The 16,442-nt window shown below is 41.8% G+C and overlaps 1 protein-coding gene across 1 annotated transcript in view; it reads right to left on the bottom strand.

The window, feature by feature from the left end:
- Nucleotides 1-1,062: 1,062 nt before the first annotated feature.
- The window catches only part of LOC131456022 (extracellular calcium-sensing receptor-like), a 41,565-nt gene continuing 26,185 nt past the window's right edge, over nt 1,063-16,442 (bottom strand). Inside the window, exons 3-9 of the mRNA XM_058623975.1 lie at nt 16,347-16,433; nt 15,932-16,201; nt 14,308-14,514; nt 13,458-13,733; nt 13,028-13,255; nt 11,532-11,655; nt 1,063-1,973 (exon numbers count right to left, since the gene is read on the bottom strand). Coding sequence (XP_058479958.1) covers nt 1,063-1,973; nt 11,532-11,655; nt 13,028-13,255; nt 13,458-13,733; nt 14,308-14,514; nt 15,932-16,201; nt 16,347-16,433 — 2,103 coding nt within the window. The remainder of the gene's footprint in view (nt 1,974-11,531; nt 11,656-13,027; nt 13,256-13,457; nt 13,734-14,307; nt 14,515-15,931; nt 16,202-16,346; nt 16,434-16,442) is intronic.

Raw genomic sequence — 16,442 nt, 5'->3', positions numbered from 1 at the left:
TGTTTCATTCTTGGGAGAATATTGTGGCAGAAGGCAGTCTCCAGATGGACCTAACTTAAGTCTCTGCAGTTCCTGACACCCGTAAATAACTGCAACGCTTTATGGTGATGGCTCATTTTTATCATCGTAACACAGCGACTGCTCTTCTCATGGTCCTCAACAGGTCCAAAGTGCCCCTTAAGAGGTCCCCTGCCCCCGACATGGCATTATAGACCCTGAAGTCTACCTTATATGGAAGCACAGGACAGGTTTTTTTTAATCCATATTCACTTCGAGTTTTTATTCACTGTTGTTTACTTTTGCATATAAACATTTGTAATTATTCACTTTATTATTTTTGTGTGTGTGCGTGGACAAGGGTTTGGGTTGGGGGGGGCCTGGATTGACTTGGACAAGGGGTGCTTCAAAGATAAAATGTTTGGGAACCACTGCACCAGAAGTATTGGGACATTGATTTGAGGGCACAAAGGAGGCCTTCTTGGTTTGGACTGCCCACAAAAACCTTGAATATATCTGTACCACCAAGAAATTGAACTCTCACCATGTCCACTGGTCCCTCTTCTTCACCTGGTTATGCGTCACCTTTTTATAACATACGGGGTCCCACAATGTCCTGGAGGATTCTGCTGAGGAACCATGCACCTACCCTCCCTGTGTAAATGCCAACCCGACCTTGATCATGTACCATACACTATCTGACTATATATTAAAAGATTGTTTGTTGTGTTTAGTGTTAGCATTTTAGCAAAAGTGTTTTTTGGGTGTGGTGGTGGGTGTGATTTGGGGCCCTGTTGTTGGAGAGAGAGAGCAACATGGCAGAGTTGGTTCAGCAGGAGCAGCACAAGGTGAGTTGTGATAAATTTTGCCCTTGTTACTTAAATAAGTAATCATGTAAAATTACATAAACTCCCAACACCACAATAATCGTTGGTTAGAAAAAAAATAATCTACATAATTTTAAGTATTTCTTATCAACATCTTTATTGCCTGTATTGTGATCTAGTAATTTAAACACAATTTTAAAATGCAGAGCATCAGAGAGAGACAGGAGTGTTAACCATATTACGTTGTTGTCCCACGACCCATGATGGCTTTCTTTGTGTTTCTTTCTGGTCTTACAAGGATTATATAACATTTGGGTCCAAACAGTGCCACCAAGAGGCCAAAACTGGAGGCAAGGATGGCAAAAACCTCCACTGCATCTGCATATTTGCCTGGAGAGTTGATGTAAGCAGGGACAAAGGCTACCCACACTGCACAGAAGATCAGCATGCTGAAAGTGATGAGTTTGGCCTCATTGAAACTGTCTGGAAGATTCCTTGCTAGAAATGCTAGCAAAAAACTAAGGACAGCCAGTAAACCAATATAACCAAGTAAAACTGCAAAACCAACTGTGGACCCAACTACACACTCATAAACTATCTTGTCACTGTGATACTGGGTGTTTTTATGAGGCACTGGTGAAGCAGAGACAAGCCAGGCAGTGCAGATTGCTGCTTGAACAGAAGTCAGAACCAGAACTGTCCCTCTCTGCTGCACAGCACCAAACCACTTCAGACTGGACTCACCTCCTGGTTTGGAGGCCCTGAACACAGCCAGAACCACCATGGTTTTCACCAGGATACATGAGACACAAAGCACAAAGCTGATGCCAAATGCTGCATGTCTTAGTTGGCAAGTCCATAATCTGGGTCGTCCAATGAAGAGCAACGAACACAAGAAACAGAACTTAAGTGACACCACGAGAAGAAAACTGAGTTCTGAATTGTTGGCACGAACTATAGGTGTGCTGTGATGATGGATGAAGATGCCCAGAACAACAACACAAATAAATGTGCCCAACAGTGAGGTGGTTGTTAAGCAGATACCCAGAGGCTCATGGTAGGAGAGGAATTCTGTTTTCTTAGGAACACAGTGGTCTCGCTGGGGGCTGGACCAGAAATCTTCTGGACAACTGGTGCACTCCATGGAGTCTGAGAAAAGAGAGAAAGTGATGAGATACATGTTTATACAACATCTATGAACTGTGGTGTTTAATCCATCACACTCACCAGTTGTATTGCTAATCTTTCCCTCAGAACAAGGGACACAGTCAAAACAACACTCGGGTTCCCCCTTCTTTCTGGCCATGCGGGTACCTGGAGGACAGCTCTCACTGCACACTGACCGAGGAGGCTGTGTGGAGAAAATTCTATATCTGTTATTGTATCCTATGTGGGCTTCTCAATGGATACTTTCTGGAAACATAAAGGTTAATCCTAAAAGACGTTCCCTGTCTGCAGGGTCTTTGAGGGTCTTTGTGGTCTTATGTTCAAACTAACGTGGAGTTGATCTCATATCACCTGACAAAAGCAGTGGTTTCTCACCAGGAGATCAGCCCCATTTGTATGTTCTTCTTGTAGACAGGTGAGGGAATCACCAAATGTTCTTACACAACTTCAGGCAAGAGACCATGGTAATTGTGTTCTTGGATGTCCCTTCTTCAACCAAAACAAGAGTGTCCCATCAAATATACTGGAAAGTGTTGTGTTACATGAAGCTTAAGCATTTGGTGATTACGGTCCACAGCCAAAAATAATGCAGGAGTGTATATGTATGTCTATGAAGGTCTTGGCAGTGCCATCACGCACATGGGTGGATGACATCATACATGTGAGATGGACCACAGCAAACCTCTTTGGACTCACAGAAAAAGTATGACTCTAGACAATGAGTGGGGGAAAGAGATAGTAATCTAAAACAATTAAGAAATAACCTGTTTGGATTCAAAGTTCCAGAAGATGTTATCTTCATCCAGTGTGAGTTCTTCACCTTTGAAGGCTGACTTCCTAACCTCACCCACTCTATGAACTTTAGTTCTTCCATCAGGGAGCCACACCCAGTTCATGACGTTGTATACAGGTAAGGCATCACCATTCTCATCAAATGACACTTGATCACCAAATGTTGTGGTGAAATTGACTTTTTCCAAGTAATACACAAGCTTTGGATAATAGAATAAGACACAAAAGGAACACAAGAACAAAAACTACAATCATTGCTCAGCAGTTGTTTGCCTCAGCTGACCAACAGATTCACAAGTTTCTCATATAACATGTCAATGTTGAATTTTAATCACGACTATGCCAATGTTGACAGCATTTGCTCAAGATAACTGATTGATAACTTGAAAACAATGCGTCTGGCCTGAGCTGTTACCAGTGCTGAAGAGTGAAAATAAGAGTACAGATGGAATTTAGTTCTATTTAGTATAGTTTCTACATCAACTTGTTTTTAACTTTCATTTCATGTATTTAGCTTGTATAAAGCTAATGTGTGTAACAGTATATTTGTAAACACAGCAGTAAAGAGAAATCAACATAAATATAATTATTGCAGGATAAACTACTGTAAATATCTCACCTGCCATGGCTCCAGTCTTTGTAAATGAGCACAGGTGTTGTTGCTGAAAGGTCCTCTCCCTGGCTCACACTGCAGCATGTCATCAAGAGCATATGCCAGAGCGTACACAGCCTTATACACATTATACTCTGACCTGAGGTCTGAAACATCCACCAATTCATTCTCCACATCCTCTTTAACGTCCTGTCCAGTGCATAATTGTCCTCCAGCTTCCACCCAACCTGCTGGAGGTGGTGCAAATCTACACTGAAATGTGTGTTCCCACAACTGATTTACCTGCAGTTAAGTTCATTTTTAGATTATTGCCAGTATATAATTCTCACAAATTCGAAGTCACAGGGCAACTCTCACCATGCTGTTTTCATCTTTGCTGCTTTGATGTAGGTCAGGACGTATTTGTGACAGGAAGTCCCTCAGTCCTGGTATTTCTCCTCGACGGATGGAGATGCCCAGTGTTCCATCCAGGTATGTCATGAAGTGAGGAGTCTGGAGCACATCAAGTGATGACCAGGATTCACTAGCCATCCACTGCAGGCCTGTCACATTCTGCCTCACCACCTGTATATTGCATTATAACAAGTATAAAAGTTGGGTTAGGGTTAGGAAGTGGATCTGGTTGTGTGGGATCTGGTTCCCGCCAGTGGATCTGGTTCTGCTCGTCAACCCCAACTGGACTTTCACTCTTTACCTACTGCCACACTCTTCACAGTCATTTGAATTTCATGCTGTAACTGTAACTCACCCAGTAAAACTAATCATTGTTGTCATCTACTGACCACCAGGCCCATTGGGGCCACACTTCTTGGAGGAACAAGATGTCCTACTTTTCGTAGATGGCATTCGCTCTTCTTTCTCAACCCCACTTCCTGATCTCACCACCACAAATTCAACTCCTTCTCTATCCTCTTTCACCCCTCTATCTCATGATCAAGTTCTTTCCCTAATAACCTCTGCCCGCCCCACCTCCTGCCCCCTTGACCCTATCCCTTCTCACCTTCTTCAGTCAATTGCTTCTGATCTTCTTCCTTTCTTCACCCACCTCATTAACACATCTCTATCATCTGGTAGCTTTCCGGACTCTCTTAAAGAGGCCAGAGTGACCCCCCCTCCTTAAAAAACCCACCCTTGACCCGTCTGAAGTAAATAACGACAGACCTGTCTGCTTCCTTTTCTCTCCAAAACTCTGGAGCGTGCTATCTTTAATCAACTCTCCTCCTACCTTCACCGGAACAACTTTCTTGATCCTCTTAAGTCTGGTTTTAAAGCAGGTCACTCGACCAAAACTGCACTTCTTGCTGTCATTGAGCAACTCCACACTGCCAGGGCTGCCTCTCTCTCCTCTGTGCTCATCCTCTGCAGCGTTTGACACAGTTAACCACCATATCCTTACTTCCTCCCTTCAAGAACTAGGTGTCTCAGGCTCTGCACTTACCCTACTCTCATCCTATCTTCAAAACCGAACATACAGAGTAACCTGGAGAGAATCTGTGTCGGAACCCTGTCCTCTAGCTACTGGGGTCCCTCAGGGTTCTGTCTTGGGCCCTCTCCTCTTCTCTCTATACACCAACTCTCTTGGTTCTGTTATTCTCTCTCATGGTTTTTCCTATCACAGCTACGCCGATGACACCCAACTCATTCTCTCTTTTCCCAGCTCCGACACACATGTAGCAGAACGGATGTCCACTTGTCTGACCGACATCTCTCAAAAAAAAAAAAAACTTGAAGCTCTAACTTACTTCTAGCACTTATTTGTACCCAAATGTTTAAATGCACTTATTGTAAGTCACTTTGGATAAAAGCGTCTGCTAAATCATCAGCAAGTAACATCAGCAAGAGCAGACTGCAGCATATCATCCTCTCTGCAGAGAAGGTGATTGGCTGCAACCTCCCATTTCTCCATGACCTGTAAACCTCCAGGACCCTAAAGCGTACAGCTAAACTCATGGCCGACCCCTCACTCTCTTTGAGACTCTTCCCTCTGGCAACAGGCTGCAGTCCGGACTAAAACCTCAAACCACAAGAACGGTTTCTTCCCCCCCCAAAAAAAAGCATATAAAGTCATACCAGTAAAAAGTAGTTTGCACAGTTGATGTCATACACAAACGTGTTTTATACACTATATTATAGATATTAGTATAAATAACACAATCTGTTTTTCAAACGCTAAAGGGTTTTGCAACCTATCTCTTTAAGGACTGACCTCTTTCATGAGGTTCATCATGTGACTCTTATGTGCAAACACAATCACCACTCGAGCTGTAGATTTCCTCATCACATCCACTATTCTCCTTAGTTCAGCAGGGTCGTCACGCCAGGGCAAAGACTCTGTGTAAGCCAGACAACCTCCCCCAGCTGGGCCCAGATCAGAGTGAAAGGATCGGGCAGCGTGGACTCCATAATCATCATCACTGATGAGCAGACCTGCCCAAGTCCAACCAAAGTGTTTTAGAATCTGAATCATAGCATTCACCTATGTGGACACAGAGCAGAGGGATTATTGCATAGGCTGGAACCATCTTTCACTAGAAATCCTGTTACTGGTTCATCAAAGACTCATTCGGGACAGGACGTTCGGGAAAAATACACAAACATTTTTGGTATACACGTGTATACTTAAAAAAATGATGTTCAGCGCTAACCACCATGCAGATGTAGCAGCATGGATGTGCCCCATCTAATGCAGTATGACAGCCTTAATTTGAACACCAATGGTAGCTACGCATTGTAGGTGGAAGGAACTATAAATGCGGCAGATTTTCCCGCGTCTCGCTCTTTGCTCTCCTGTCCAATGCGTCAGACTGTTTGGCTCTCGGTGAGTAGGACTGTGCGCTGCTTCTCGTCTCTGAAGCTCATCCACCTGTATGCTTATAGCGTTTTTTTGTTGTACTGCAGAGCAGCTGGGCTTGCACGCCACGCTCAAGGTGCGCTGTCTCTTCAGCTTGCGGCAGTAAGTGTCCTCTACCTCTCTGCATCATACTGCTTGGTGCCTCACGGCTAACACCAGTGTGGTTGCAGGTGAATGCCGGTAGCAGCGCAAGTCTCGCTCTCTCCCCCTGTGGTTGTGCGGGCATCATACTCGACAGCAAGGTTTGTTATTGTTTTGACTGCCGTGTTCAAAATGTTGTTTTAGCTCCGTAATAAGAGTGCTAATTTGTATCTTTTTAGATAAATGTTGGCCACCTGGCTGATAAAACCGTGACTTGGATGACGTCACGATCAGCTTTCCCCTGCTGCTTTGTCTCGTTCTGAGTCTGCTTTATCTCGACCCAAAGTGTGCATTATTTTAACATTTTGAACGTCTCCTGCGTCTTAAGTGGAATTTACGTGTCCTTCGATTGATTGGCGTAAAATAAAGCTTTGGGTGAAAGTCCCAAAGTGGCATTGTCAGTAACCAGTAGGCTACGAGCTGGACCTCATATGTCATATTAAACAATATTCCATCACTTAGTTAGGTTTCCTCCTTACACACACCACACAGAGCAGAACTTAATCACATTTTCTGCATTCCCCACCCCGACGGCGAAACATTATCGCCATTCTCGTATGTTTCTCTCAAACATTTTCAGCAACTGACTTCAGTTTAAGAGGAGTTTAACATCTAACGTTAGCACAGACAAGCCTTGTATGGAGAATACAAGTGAGAAGCAAGAGCCTGAGGAGCCACCAAGCTCCTTCAGGTCTGCTGTTTGGGAAAACTATGGTTTCCTGATGAACTACAGCAGCAGTGGAGACAAAGACAATGTGACATCACTGTTCAGCTGAAATTGGCTGTGCCCCTGGTGATAAGCCAAACATGATAACTATCACCTGTGGATAATAAAGGTACAAGGAAAAAACAGAGTGCAAAATCTGTGCAAATGCAGATAAAGCTGACATTAAAGCGGTATTAAGAATTTGGATAAATCTCTGTAATGCATTCACATTCATATTTAACAAAGAAAGTGTGCTTTGAAAACATAATGAATCTGAGTACAAGCTGTGACCGTTAGACTTACTGAATGTGAAGTTGAAAATGTTCAGTTTTCTTAATGCTGCACTAAAATTGATCTTTATTTTTTATTATAATACTTACTTTTTATTTATTTGACAACCGTCACATTCACCTCTAAGTTGTGTTTGTTGTAGGTGCAGCAATATTTTATATATCTTTTGTAATCATTCTTACCTTATTCTTATTAAAAAGCAATGTCCTTCGTTCAGGTAATTATGGGCAATTAGCCACTGTTATGTCTGTTTAGTCTTTTTAAACTTAATTTAAATGTATGTATTTCGCATTCCTTTCTAATCTGAACATTTACCAAACCATGCCATTTCCATACTCTTTCACCCCTGCTGTAAATGAGACATAACATAATTAGCGATGAAGATGGATTTTCACCTGAAAAGCATCACTTGGGATCGTCCTAAAGAAAGATGGAAACTTTTGTCTGTCACTCAAGCAGGAACATGTGGCAAAATAACTCACCTGCAAAAAAGCAAACCACTTCTTCTAAGAAAGGTGAACATATGTTCTATAATACACAACAACTTAAAATAATGAAATTCTATTTAAATTGAATTCAGAATTTAATCACTGTAATGATTGAGTTGAAAGACTTGAAAACTTACCAGAGGCACTCTGTACAAACCTAAGACTGTAGAAATGGCTATAGAATTTGAAGAGGTAGTATCACCCACAATCCCTAGGACTGGAGGAGTTCCTACACAGCTCTCCTCTAACGTAACTTGCTCTTCTTGACCACTGACTAAGGACAGTGCTCCACGAAATCCAATTCCTAGTTGGACACAGTTATCATACAGACTGTATCCCAGAGTCACATTAGGCAGCAGGTTAGAGTTTCTGTTGATCTCATCAATAGCAAAGGCCATGGTCTGAGCCTGTCTGAATCCTATAACATTAAAACTAACACAAACATGTAAGTGTTTACAACCCAAAATACATTATACATTATACAATTACACATGTTTCACAATTACAGATATTGACAGACTCACCCATAGCAGGTAGGCAGCTGTGACTCTGAGGTAAAAGTGAGGTCAGGATCAGCAGAAAAGAAGTTGATTGCAAAAAGTCCACCTAGAATTACATCTCCAGTTTTGTGCATCCCATTTAGATTAAACTGTTCCTGTAACTGACAAGAGGAGGAATAAAGAGAGGAGGACACAGCGGAGTAAAAGCAGGAGAACATTAGCAAGAGCAACTTGTTGTCGAAGAATATCCTCATGACTTTCCTCTGCTTTACCCCTTTTCTGAGTTCAGTCCTTTCACTGCATCACCCATTTTATTGACGACTCATGATAATGTTTATTCTTGCACATCACCTATCAGGGCAGAATAACTAGCAGTAGGGGCAGGTCCCCAGCAACGTCATGTGTCAATTATATATCCTTTGGTCATTTATCTTCAGAGTGCAACTGTTTGTATTTTAAGTTTTAAATTATACAATTTCATTTATCAGATCAGTGTGTTTGTAAATGGACACACTGAAGACGTTTAAATGGATGAATAGATATGACAACTCAAAACTATTTTAAACTGTAGCTGGGTGGACAGGCTGAGGCTTTCATATATGTTTTTGCTTACTATTGACGATTATCTTGACACATCTCCTCAACTATCTAAATAGTCCCTTTGGAACATGGCATCTACCAAATGACTAAATGTAATCGATTTGAATGGTATGGCTCGACTCCACTGGGTTTGGGATCGTTTCCATTAGTATAGTATAGTATAGTCATCATAGCACGGCTACACGAAACTGCTGTGACGGCATTTGTAAAGCAGTTTTCAATATAACTGAATCATTAGAGCCCGTTAATTATAAAGATTTGTTCAAATAATCGTTCAGTACTGCCTGCATGATGAGGAAGAGTGCAGACTCCATCTGGCATAGTCATTGAACTGAAATATGGCAGAAGGGGTAGTGATGTGGCTCGGTGCTCATGATCGACACTTTCGGCAGGGCTGTTGCTAAATACACCGTTGAGATTTTTGACATTTCTTTTGCTAAATGTTGGAGATTAATGCATGTCTTCTGGATTTTTTTTACAGTTCAGCATTGTTCCCTTTGATATGTTGCATTCATGACTCAACTCCTTTGTCTTGTATATTTGGATGACATCCTCATCTTCTCCAAAACCCAAGGGGTATGTTCAACATGTCCAGTCTGTGCTCTAGCACCTCCTAGCAAACTCCTTGTTAATTAAAACAGAAAAGTTATCTTGTCACTGTCCCTCTCTGCTCTACAGCACCAAAACCTCCTGTGGCAGAACCAGCTTTAGCTCCTTCACTGGCCTTGGACGCTGCTGGGCCCCTGCCAACCTGGTCTACACCTTCCCCCATGGCATCCGAGAATATATCAAAAATGAGCCTGCATTATTGACAAAGAGTTGGCTCAGTTAGGGAAGGTTCCTCTGCCTCATCCAGTTCCAGCACTGACACTCAATGGCCACGTTCTGGGCACAGTCACACACCAGACCAGCCAGGTTCCCATGCTCCTGTCTGGCAACATCTGCAAGCATATCTAGTTCTACATCTTGGACTCTCCTTGCCAGCCACTTCTTCTGGGTTTCTCCCATCATAATCCCTGGGAAAAACTGGGAGACCGGTTCCATTGCAGTTGGGGTGTACCTCCTGAATCCCACGACTTCTGCTCCATTTTCAGCAAAGCCAAGGATCAGGGGCTTTCTTCAACACTCCTCATAATGCATTTTGTTCCTCACCAATGCCCCTGCTGTCTTCCAAGATCTTGTTAATTACAAACTCAGAGACATGCTCAACTCCTTTGTCTTTGTTTATTTGGATAACATCCTCATTTTCTCCAAAAACCAAGGAGTTCCACGCTGAGTCTGTTTCATTCCTGGGGGAATATTTTGGCAGAAGGCAGTCTCCAAATGGACCTGAACTCAAAATGCCCCTCAGCCTACTTGTTCCTGGGTTTTCCATGGCTGGGCACAAATAAGTAATCATGTAAAATTACATTAACTCCCAACACCAGAATAATCGGTGGTTAGAAAAAAATAATCTACATCAATTTAAATACTTCTTATCAACATCTTTATTGCCTGTATTGTGATCTAGTAATTTCAACACAATTCTAAAATACAGAGCATAAGTGAGAGACAGGAGTGTTAACCATATTATGTTGTGGTCCCACGACCCATGATGGCTTTCTTTGTGTTTCTTTCTGGTCTCACAAGGATTATAAAACATTTGGGTCCAAACAGAGCCACCAAGAGGCCACAACTGGAAGCTAGAATGGCAAAAACCTCAACTGCATCTGCATATTTGCCTGGAGAGTTGATGTAAGCAGGGACAAAGGCCACCCACACTGCACAGAAGATCAACATGCTGAAAGTGATGAGTTTGGCCTCATTGAAACTGTCTGGAAGATTCCTTGCTAGAAAAGCTAACAAAAAACTAAGGACAGCCAGTAAACCAATATAACCAAGTAAAACTGCAAAACCAACTGTGGAACCAACTATACACTCATAAACTATCTTGTCACTGTGATAATGGGTGTTTTTATAAGGCACTGGTGAAGCAGAGACAAGCCAGACAGTGCAGATTGCTGCTTGAACAGAAGTCAGAACCAGAACTGTTCCTCTCTGCTGCACAGCACCAAACCACTTCAGACTGGACTCACCTCCTGGTTTGGAGGCCCTGAACACAGCCAGAACCACCATGGTTTTCACCAGGATACATGAGACACAAAGCACAAAGCTGATGCCAAATGCTGCATGTCTTAGTTGGCAAGTCCATAATCTGGGTCGTCCAATGAAGAGCAATGAACACAAGAAACACAATTTGAGCGACACCAAGAGAAGAAAACTGAGTTCTGAATTGTTGGCACGAACTATAGGTGTGCTGTGATGATGGATGAAGATGCCCAGAACAACAACACAGATAAATGTGCCCAACAGTGAGGTGATTGTCAAGCAGATACCCAGAGGCTCATGGTAGGAGAGGAACTCTGTTTTCTTAGGAACACAGTGGTCACGCTGGGGGCTGGACCAGAAATCTTCTGGACAACTGATACACTCCATGGAGTCTGAGAAAAGAGAGAAAGTGATGAGATAAAAGTTCATACAACATCTCTGAACTGTGGTGTTTAAAACTGTACACTCACCAGTTGTATTGCTGATCTCTCCCTCAGAACAAGGGACACAGTCAAAACAACACTCAGGTTCCCCCTTCTTTGTGGCCATGCGGGTACCTGGAGGACAGCTCTCACTGCACACTGACCGAGGAGGCTGTGTGGAGAGAAATCTATGTTATTATATCGGATGAGGGCGCCTACAATCTTTTTCATTTTCCATGTACACAGAGAGTTGCTATACTAAGTCCATGGTCAAAACAAGCCAGCAGAGAATTTATCTAGTGAGGAAGCTGAACTGTTTTGAAATGTGCATGTTGATTTTATTACATTGTCTTTAAGAATATTTTAACTCTTTTATTTGCTGGTTATCTTTTGAGGAATGAAAGCAGCCTTTGTTACATTTTAAAGATCTGCTCCACGATCATTGGAGTCAGGCAAAAAAAATTGATGTCCCTCTGGGAGAGGCAAGGAAGAAAGAAAGCCACCTCCATTATCAGCCAACCCCAACGCATTCTGGCAGATAAGATCTGTCGATAACAGTGGACTGTCCTCAGTACGCCCCAACGGCATTCACCAGGGCGGGGAGCTAGGTGTCGGCAGCGATGTCGCAACCCACCTGACCCGTCTTGAAACACGCACCAAGGAATTGTTAGGTATTGATTGACAGATTATGTGCACAATAAGCAGAAATGTTCTGCACTTTGCTCGTCTGACAAACCACCCACTAACATTTATGTCCATTTTCGTCTCTTCAATGAAAACTCACGCACGTCTTGTCATGTTTTCGTCATCAAAGATCCATGTTCATTTCGTCACCATCTTGTTATCATCATGAAAAAAAGGGGCGTCAATGAAATAATTTCGTCATCACCATCGTTAACAAAAACAACACTGATGCCTACAGGTTGCCAGTACTATGCACCCGGTGTAAAACAAATGACTTTTTAAAATATTTGATTCTATCAGCTATCATCAGCTACTCATTTTAAATGCCACTTAATCTAGCATTTTAAACCTGACATGCACTTATATAATATATATAAATATATATAAACTATAATTTTGATTGTCCATCTGTAATTATTTTTGTTCACTGTTTCCATTACCTCTGTTCCCATTACTTAATTTTCTGTCAATCTGTTGATGCTGACTGTTGTGAGATTGTTCAGGCTGGTTGGATGTAATGTTAATGTGATGAGCTGCAAATGATTCGCCCTTTGGGGATCAATAATGGTTAGTGTGTTATTAGATGTCCTTTCTTCAACCAAAACAGAGGGTTCCAACAACTACACTGGAAAACTCTGCATTACATGCAGCTTAAGCATTTTTGTGAGTAACATCCCAAGTCAAAAAATGTAGGTGTGCACATATATGTATATACATGGACATACAGTACCATCAAGTATGGGTGGATGATAACATTCACATAAGATGGACCATAGCAACCCTCTGTGGACTCAGGAAAATATGAATCTAGTCCAATGAGTGAGGCAAAGCAATGGTTGTCTATACAATTAAGTAGTAACCTGTTTAGATTCAAAGTTCCAGAAGATTTTGTCTTCATCCAGTGTGAGTTCTTCACCTTTGAAGGCTGACCTCTTAACCTCACCCACAATCTGGACTTCAGTTCTTCTGTCAGGGAGCCACACCCAGTTCATGATGTCATATATTGGTAAGGCATCACCATTTTCATCAAATGACACTTGATCACCATATGATGTGGTAAAGTTGACTTTTTCCAAGTAATACACAAGCTTTTGACATGAGAATCGGATACATAAGGAACACACAAACAAAAAAAAATACAATTACTGGTTGTTTTTTGGTTCTCAGCTAACCAACAGGTTTCCAATTATTCTCTAACTATTTATGAATATATTACATACTACATACTAAATTCAACTTTTGTCGAAGGATTAAGTGAAATTAAGAGTTGAGTGTAAACTGATATCTCACCTGCCATGGCTCCAGTCTTTGTAAATGAGCACAGGTGTTGTTGCTGAAAGGTCCTCTCCCTGGCTGACACTGCAGCATGTCATCAAGAGCATATGCCAGAGCGTACACAGCCTTATACACATTATACTCTGGCCTGAGGTCTGAAACGTCAAATAACTCATTCTCCACATTCTCTATAACTTCCTGTCCAGTGCATAATTCTTCTCCAGCTTCCACCCAACCTGCTGGAGGTGGTGCAAATCTACACTGAAATGTGTGTTCCCAAAACTGATTCACCTGCAGGGGTGAGAAAATCCCATTTCATTGTTTGGGGATACATAAACAGTAAAGTTTCAGTGTTGAGCCCTGTTGTTGTAAATAATTATAATAATTGTTCCTTATGAGTCAATATCTTACCTATGTACAGTGTTGCATGTTCAACAAGCAATGCCAACAATGGCAGTGTTGCTACACAATGATGTTGATACACAAAATTACACAACATATCATACAGACATACAGAATATCCTTGATCACCATTATCACTGGTCTAATCTTCACAACAGTGGCTTTACAAGGATTAACAGCTCAAAATAAGTCCTAAAACACATACAATGTAGGTAAAAAACTAAACTGTCTATTCTACATTTATACATTTAAATTATAAATTGCATCTACCTGTCAGCCCTTAGATAAAATAAAATTTTATTCATTGGAACTGAATAAAAATATAACAATAAGTTTAACCAGGTAGTGAGATGGGCCCCCCCCACCCGGGAATTTAAGCCCTAGTTCACATGCAATGAAGTTCATTTTCAAATTAATGACAGTATATTATTCTTACATATATCAATACAAAGTGAAAACTCACCATGTTATTTTCATCTGTCTTGTTGTGATGTAGGTCAGGATGTATTTGTAACAGGAAGTCCCTGAGTCCTGGTATTTCTCCTCGGCGGATGGCAATGCCTAGTGTTCCACCCAGGTACGGCATGAAGTGGGGAGTCTGGAGCACATCAACTGATGTCCATGCTTCACTGGCAATCCACTGCAGGCCTGTCACCTTCTGCCTGACCACCTGTATATGTGACCAGCCATGAGAATACAGCAACAACTACTGCAATAGTTTATGTCCTTTGAGCTAACAGATATCAGATGTCACTGATGGGGTTGGACTATGTCAATGTGATGATACTGTCACTTGGCTCCCAGAAGGTGTAAATCTTTGAGGCTAAAATTCTCCCTAAACCAGTTTGAGGAGTGTCTACATTTAAATGGCCACATCTTCTTCCTCGGCCCACTTGTTCCTAGGTTTCTTGTGGCTGGGCACATATTGAATTATCACAAGTTTACAAATTTGCAACATAATTTGACGCTATGGCCTCCGTTTGGTTTGCTATGCTGCTAGATCTACATCACAACCAATTCAATCACCCCCACAACATACTCCACCCTCAACAACTGCATCTCACAAATGAAGTCCTGGATGCAAGCAAGCACATTCTAAAATACAGTTTGTTTGTTTGTTTTAATGTTGGTAATTCTTCTGTCAGAACTTCATTAATTACAGTTTAAATTAGTGCAATAGTTCATTCAATTTAATTCAAAATAAATAAAACATTTAACACAAAATATATTGAATTGAAGGACTTAAAAACTTACCAGAGGCACTCTGTACAAACCTAAGACTGTGGCTATGGCAATAGAATGTGTGGAGGAAGAAATACCCACAATCCCTAGGACTGGAGGAGTTCCTACACAGTTCTCCTCTAATGTAAGTTGCTCTTCTTGACCACTGACTAAGGCCAGTGCTGCACAAAATCCAATTCCTAGTTGGATGCACTTCTGCCTCACTCTGGACCAGTTCAGCTTGAACCCTGTCATCTTGACAGCCACCTCACTTTTGAAATATATATCAATTAACATCACCAAAACTTCCGCCTTCCACCTCAAAGAGATTGTCCACGTCCGTCCGTCCATCACTCTCCTTCTATTCTGCTGAAACCCTGATCAATGCATTACTTCCAAAATTGACTACTGCAACAGCATCCTCTACGGGTTCACATCACCCCTGTCCTCCAGAACCTGCACTGGCTTCATATCTCCCAACACATCCAGTTCAAAGTCACTCAGCCCCCTCTCTCTGGAACTCATTACCCCAACCGACCGGTGACTTTTCTGACCTCCCCTGATTGAATGACTGCTTTTATTAGTGGTTTTACGTTAGTTGTGTCTTTTTTTTCCTTTTCTAATTAATTTAATGTAAAGCCGCGTTGGGTTCATGAAAAGTGCTATACAAATATTATTGTTGTTGTTATTATAGCAGTAAAGTATAATCTAGTATCCATAGTTAATGTCACACTCAGACCTGTGTTTTTTCAAGCAAATTTGTGTTTGTCCTGGTAAACAATCGTATTCTGAAACCTTTAACCAGCAACATTAACAAATTACAGAAAGGCTAAAATGTTTTTGCCTCATATTTTCTCAGGACTGACCTCTTTCATGAGGTTAATCACGCGACTCTTATTCGCAAACACAATCACCACTCGAGCTGTAGATTTCCTCAGCACATCCACAATTCTCGTTAGTTCAGCAGGGTCGTCACCCCAGGGCAAAATCTCTGTGTAAGCCAGACAACCTCCACCAGCTGGACCCAGATCAGAGTGAAAAGATCGGGCAGCGTGGAATCCATAATCATCATCACTGATGATCAGACCTGCCCAAGTCCAACCAAAGTGTTTTAGAATCTGAATCATAGCATTCACCTATGTGGACACAGACCAGATGGATTAGTGTACAGGCTGGAATCATCCTTCACTAGAATAATCACAGTCTTTAAGTGTTGTTTATCTGTAAATGAGACACATATCATGAATGGTGATGAGGGAGGAAGCGGGGCTGGATATTCACCTGAAAAGCATCACTCGGGATCGTCCTAAAGAAAGATGGGAACTTTTGTCTGTCACTCAGGCAGGAACATGTGGCAAAATGACTCACCTGCAAAAA

Source organism: Solea solea, chromosome 3 (genome assembly GCF_958295425.1).
Source record: "Solea solea chromosome 3, fSolSol10.1, whole genome shotgun sequence".
Classification (NCBI taxonomy): Eukaryota; Metazoa; Chordata; class Actinopteri; order Pleuronectiformes; family Soleidae; genus Solea; species Solea solea.
Note: the sequence above shows the minus strand (reverse complement) of the source record. Positions and strands in the feature narration are given on the sequence as shown.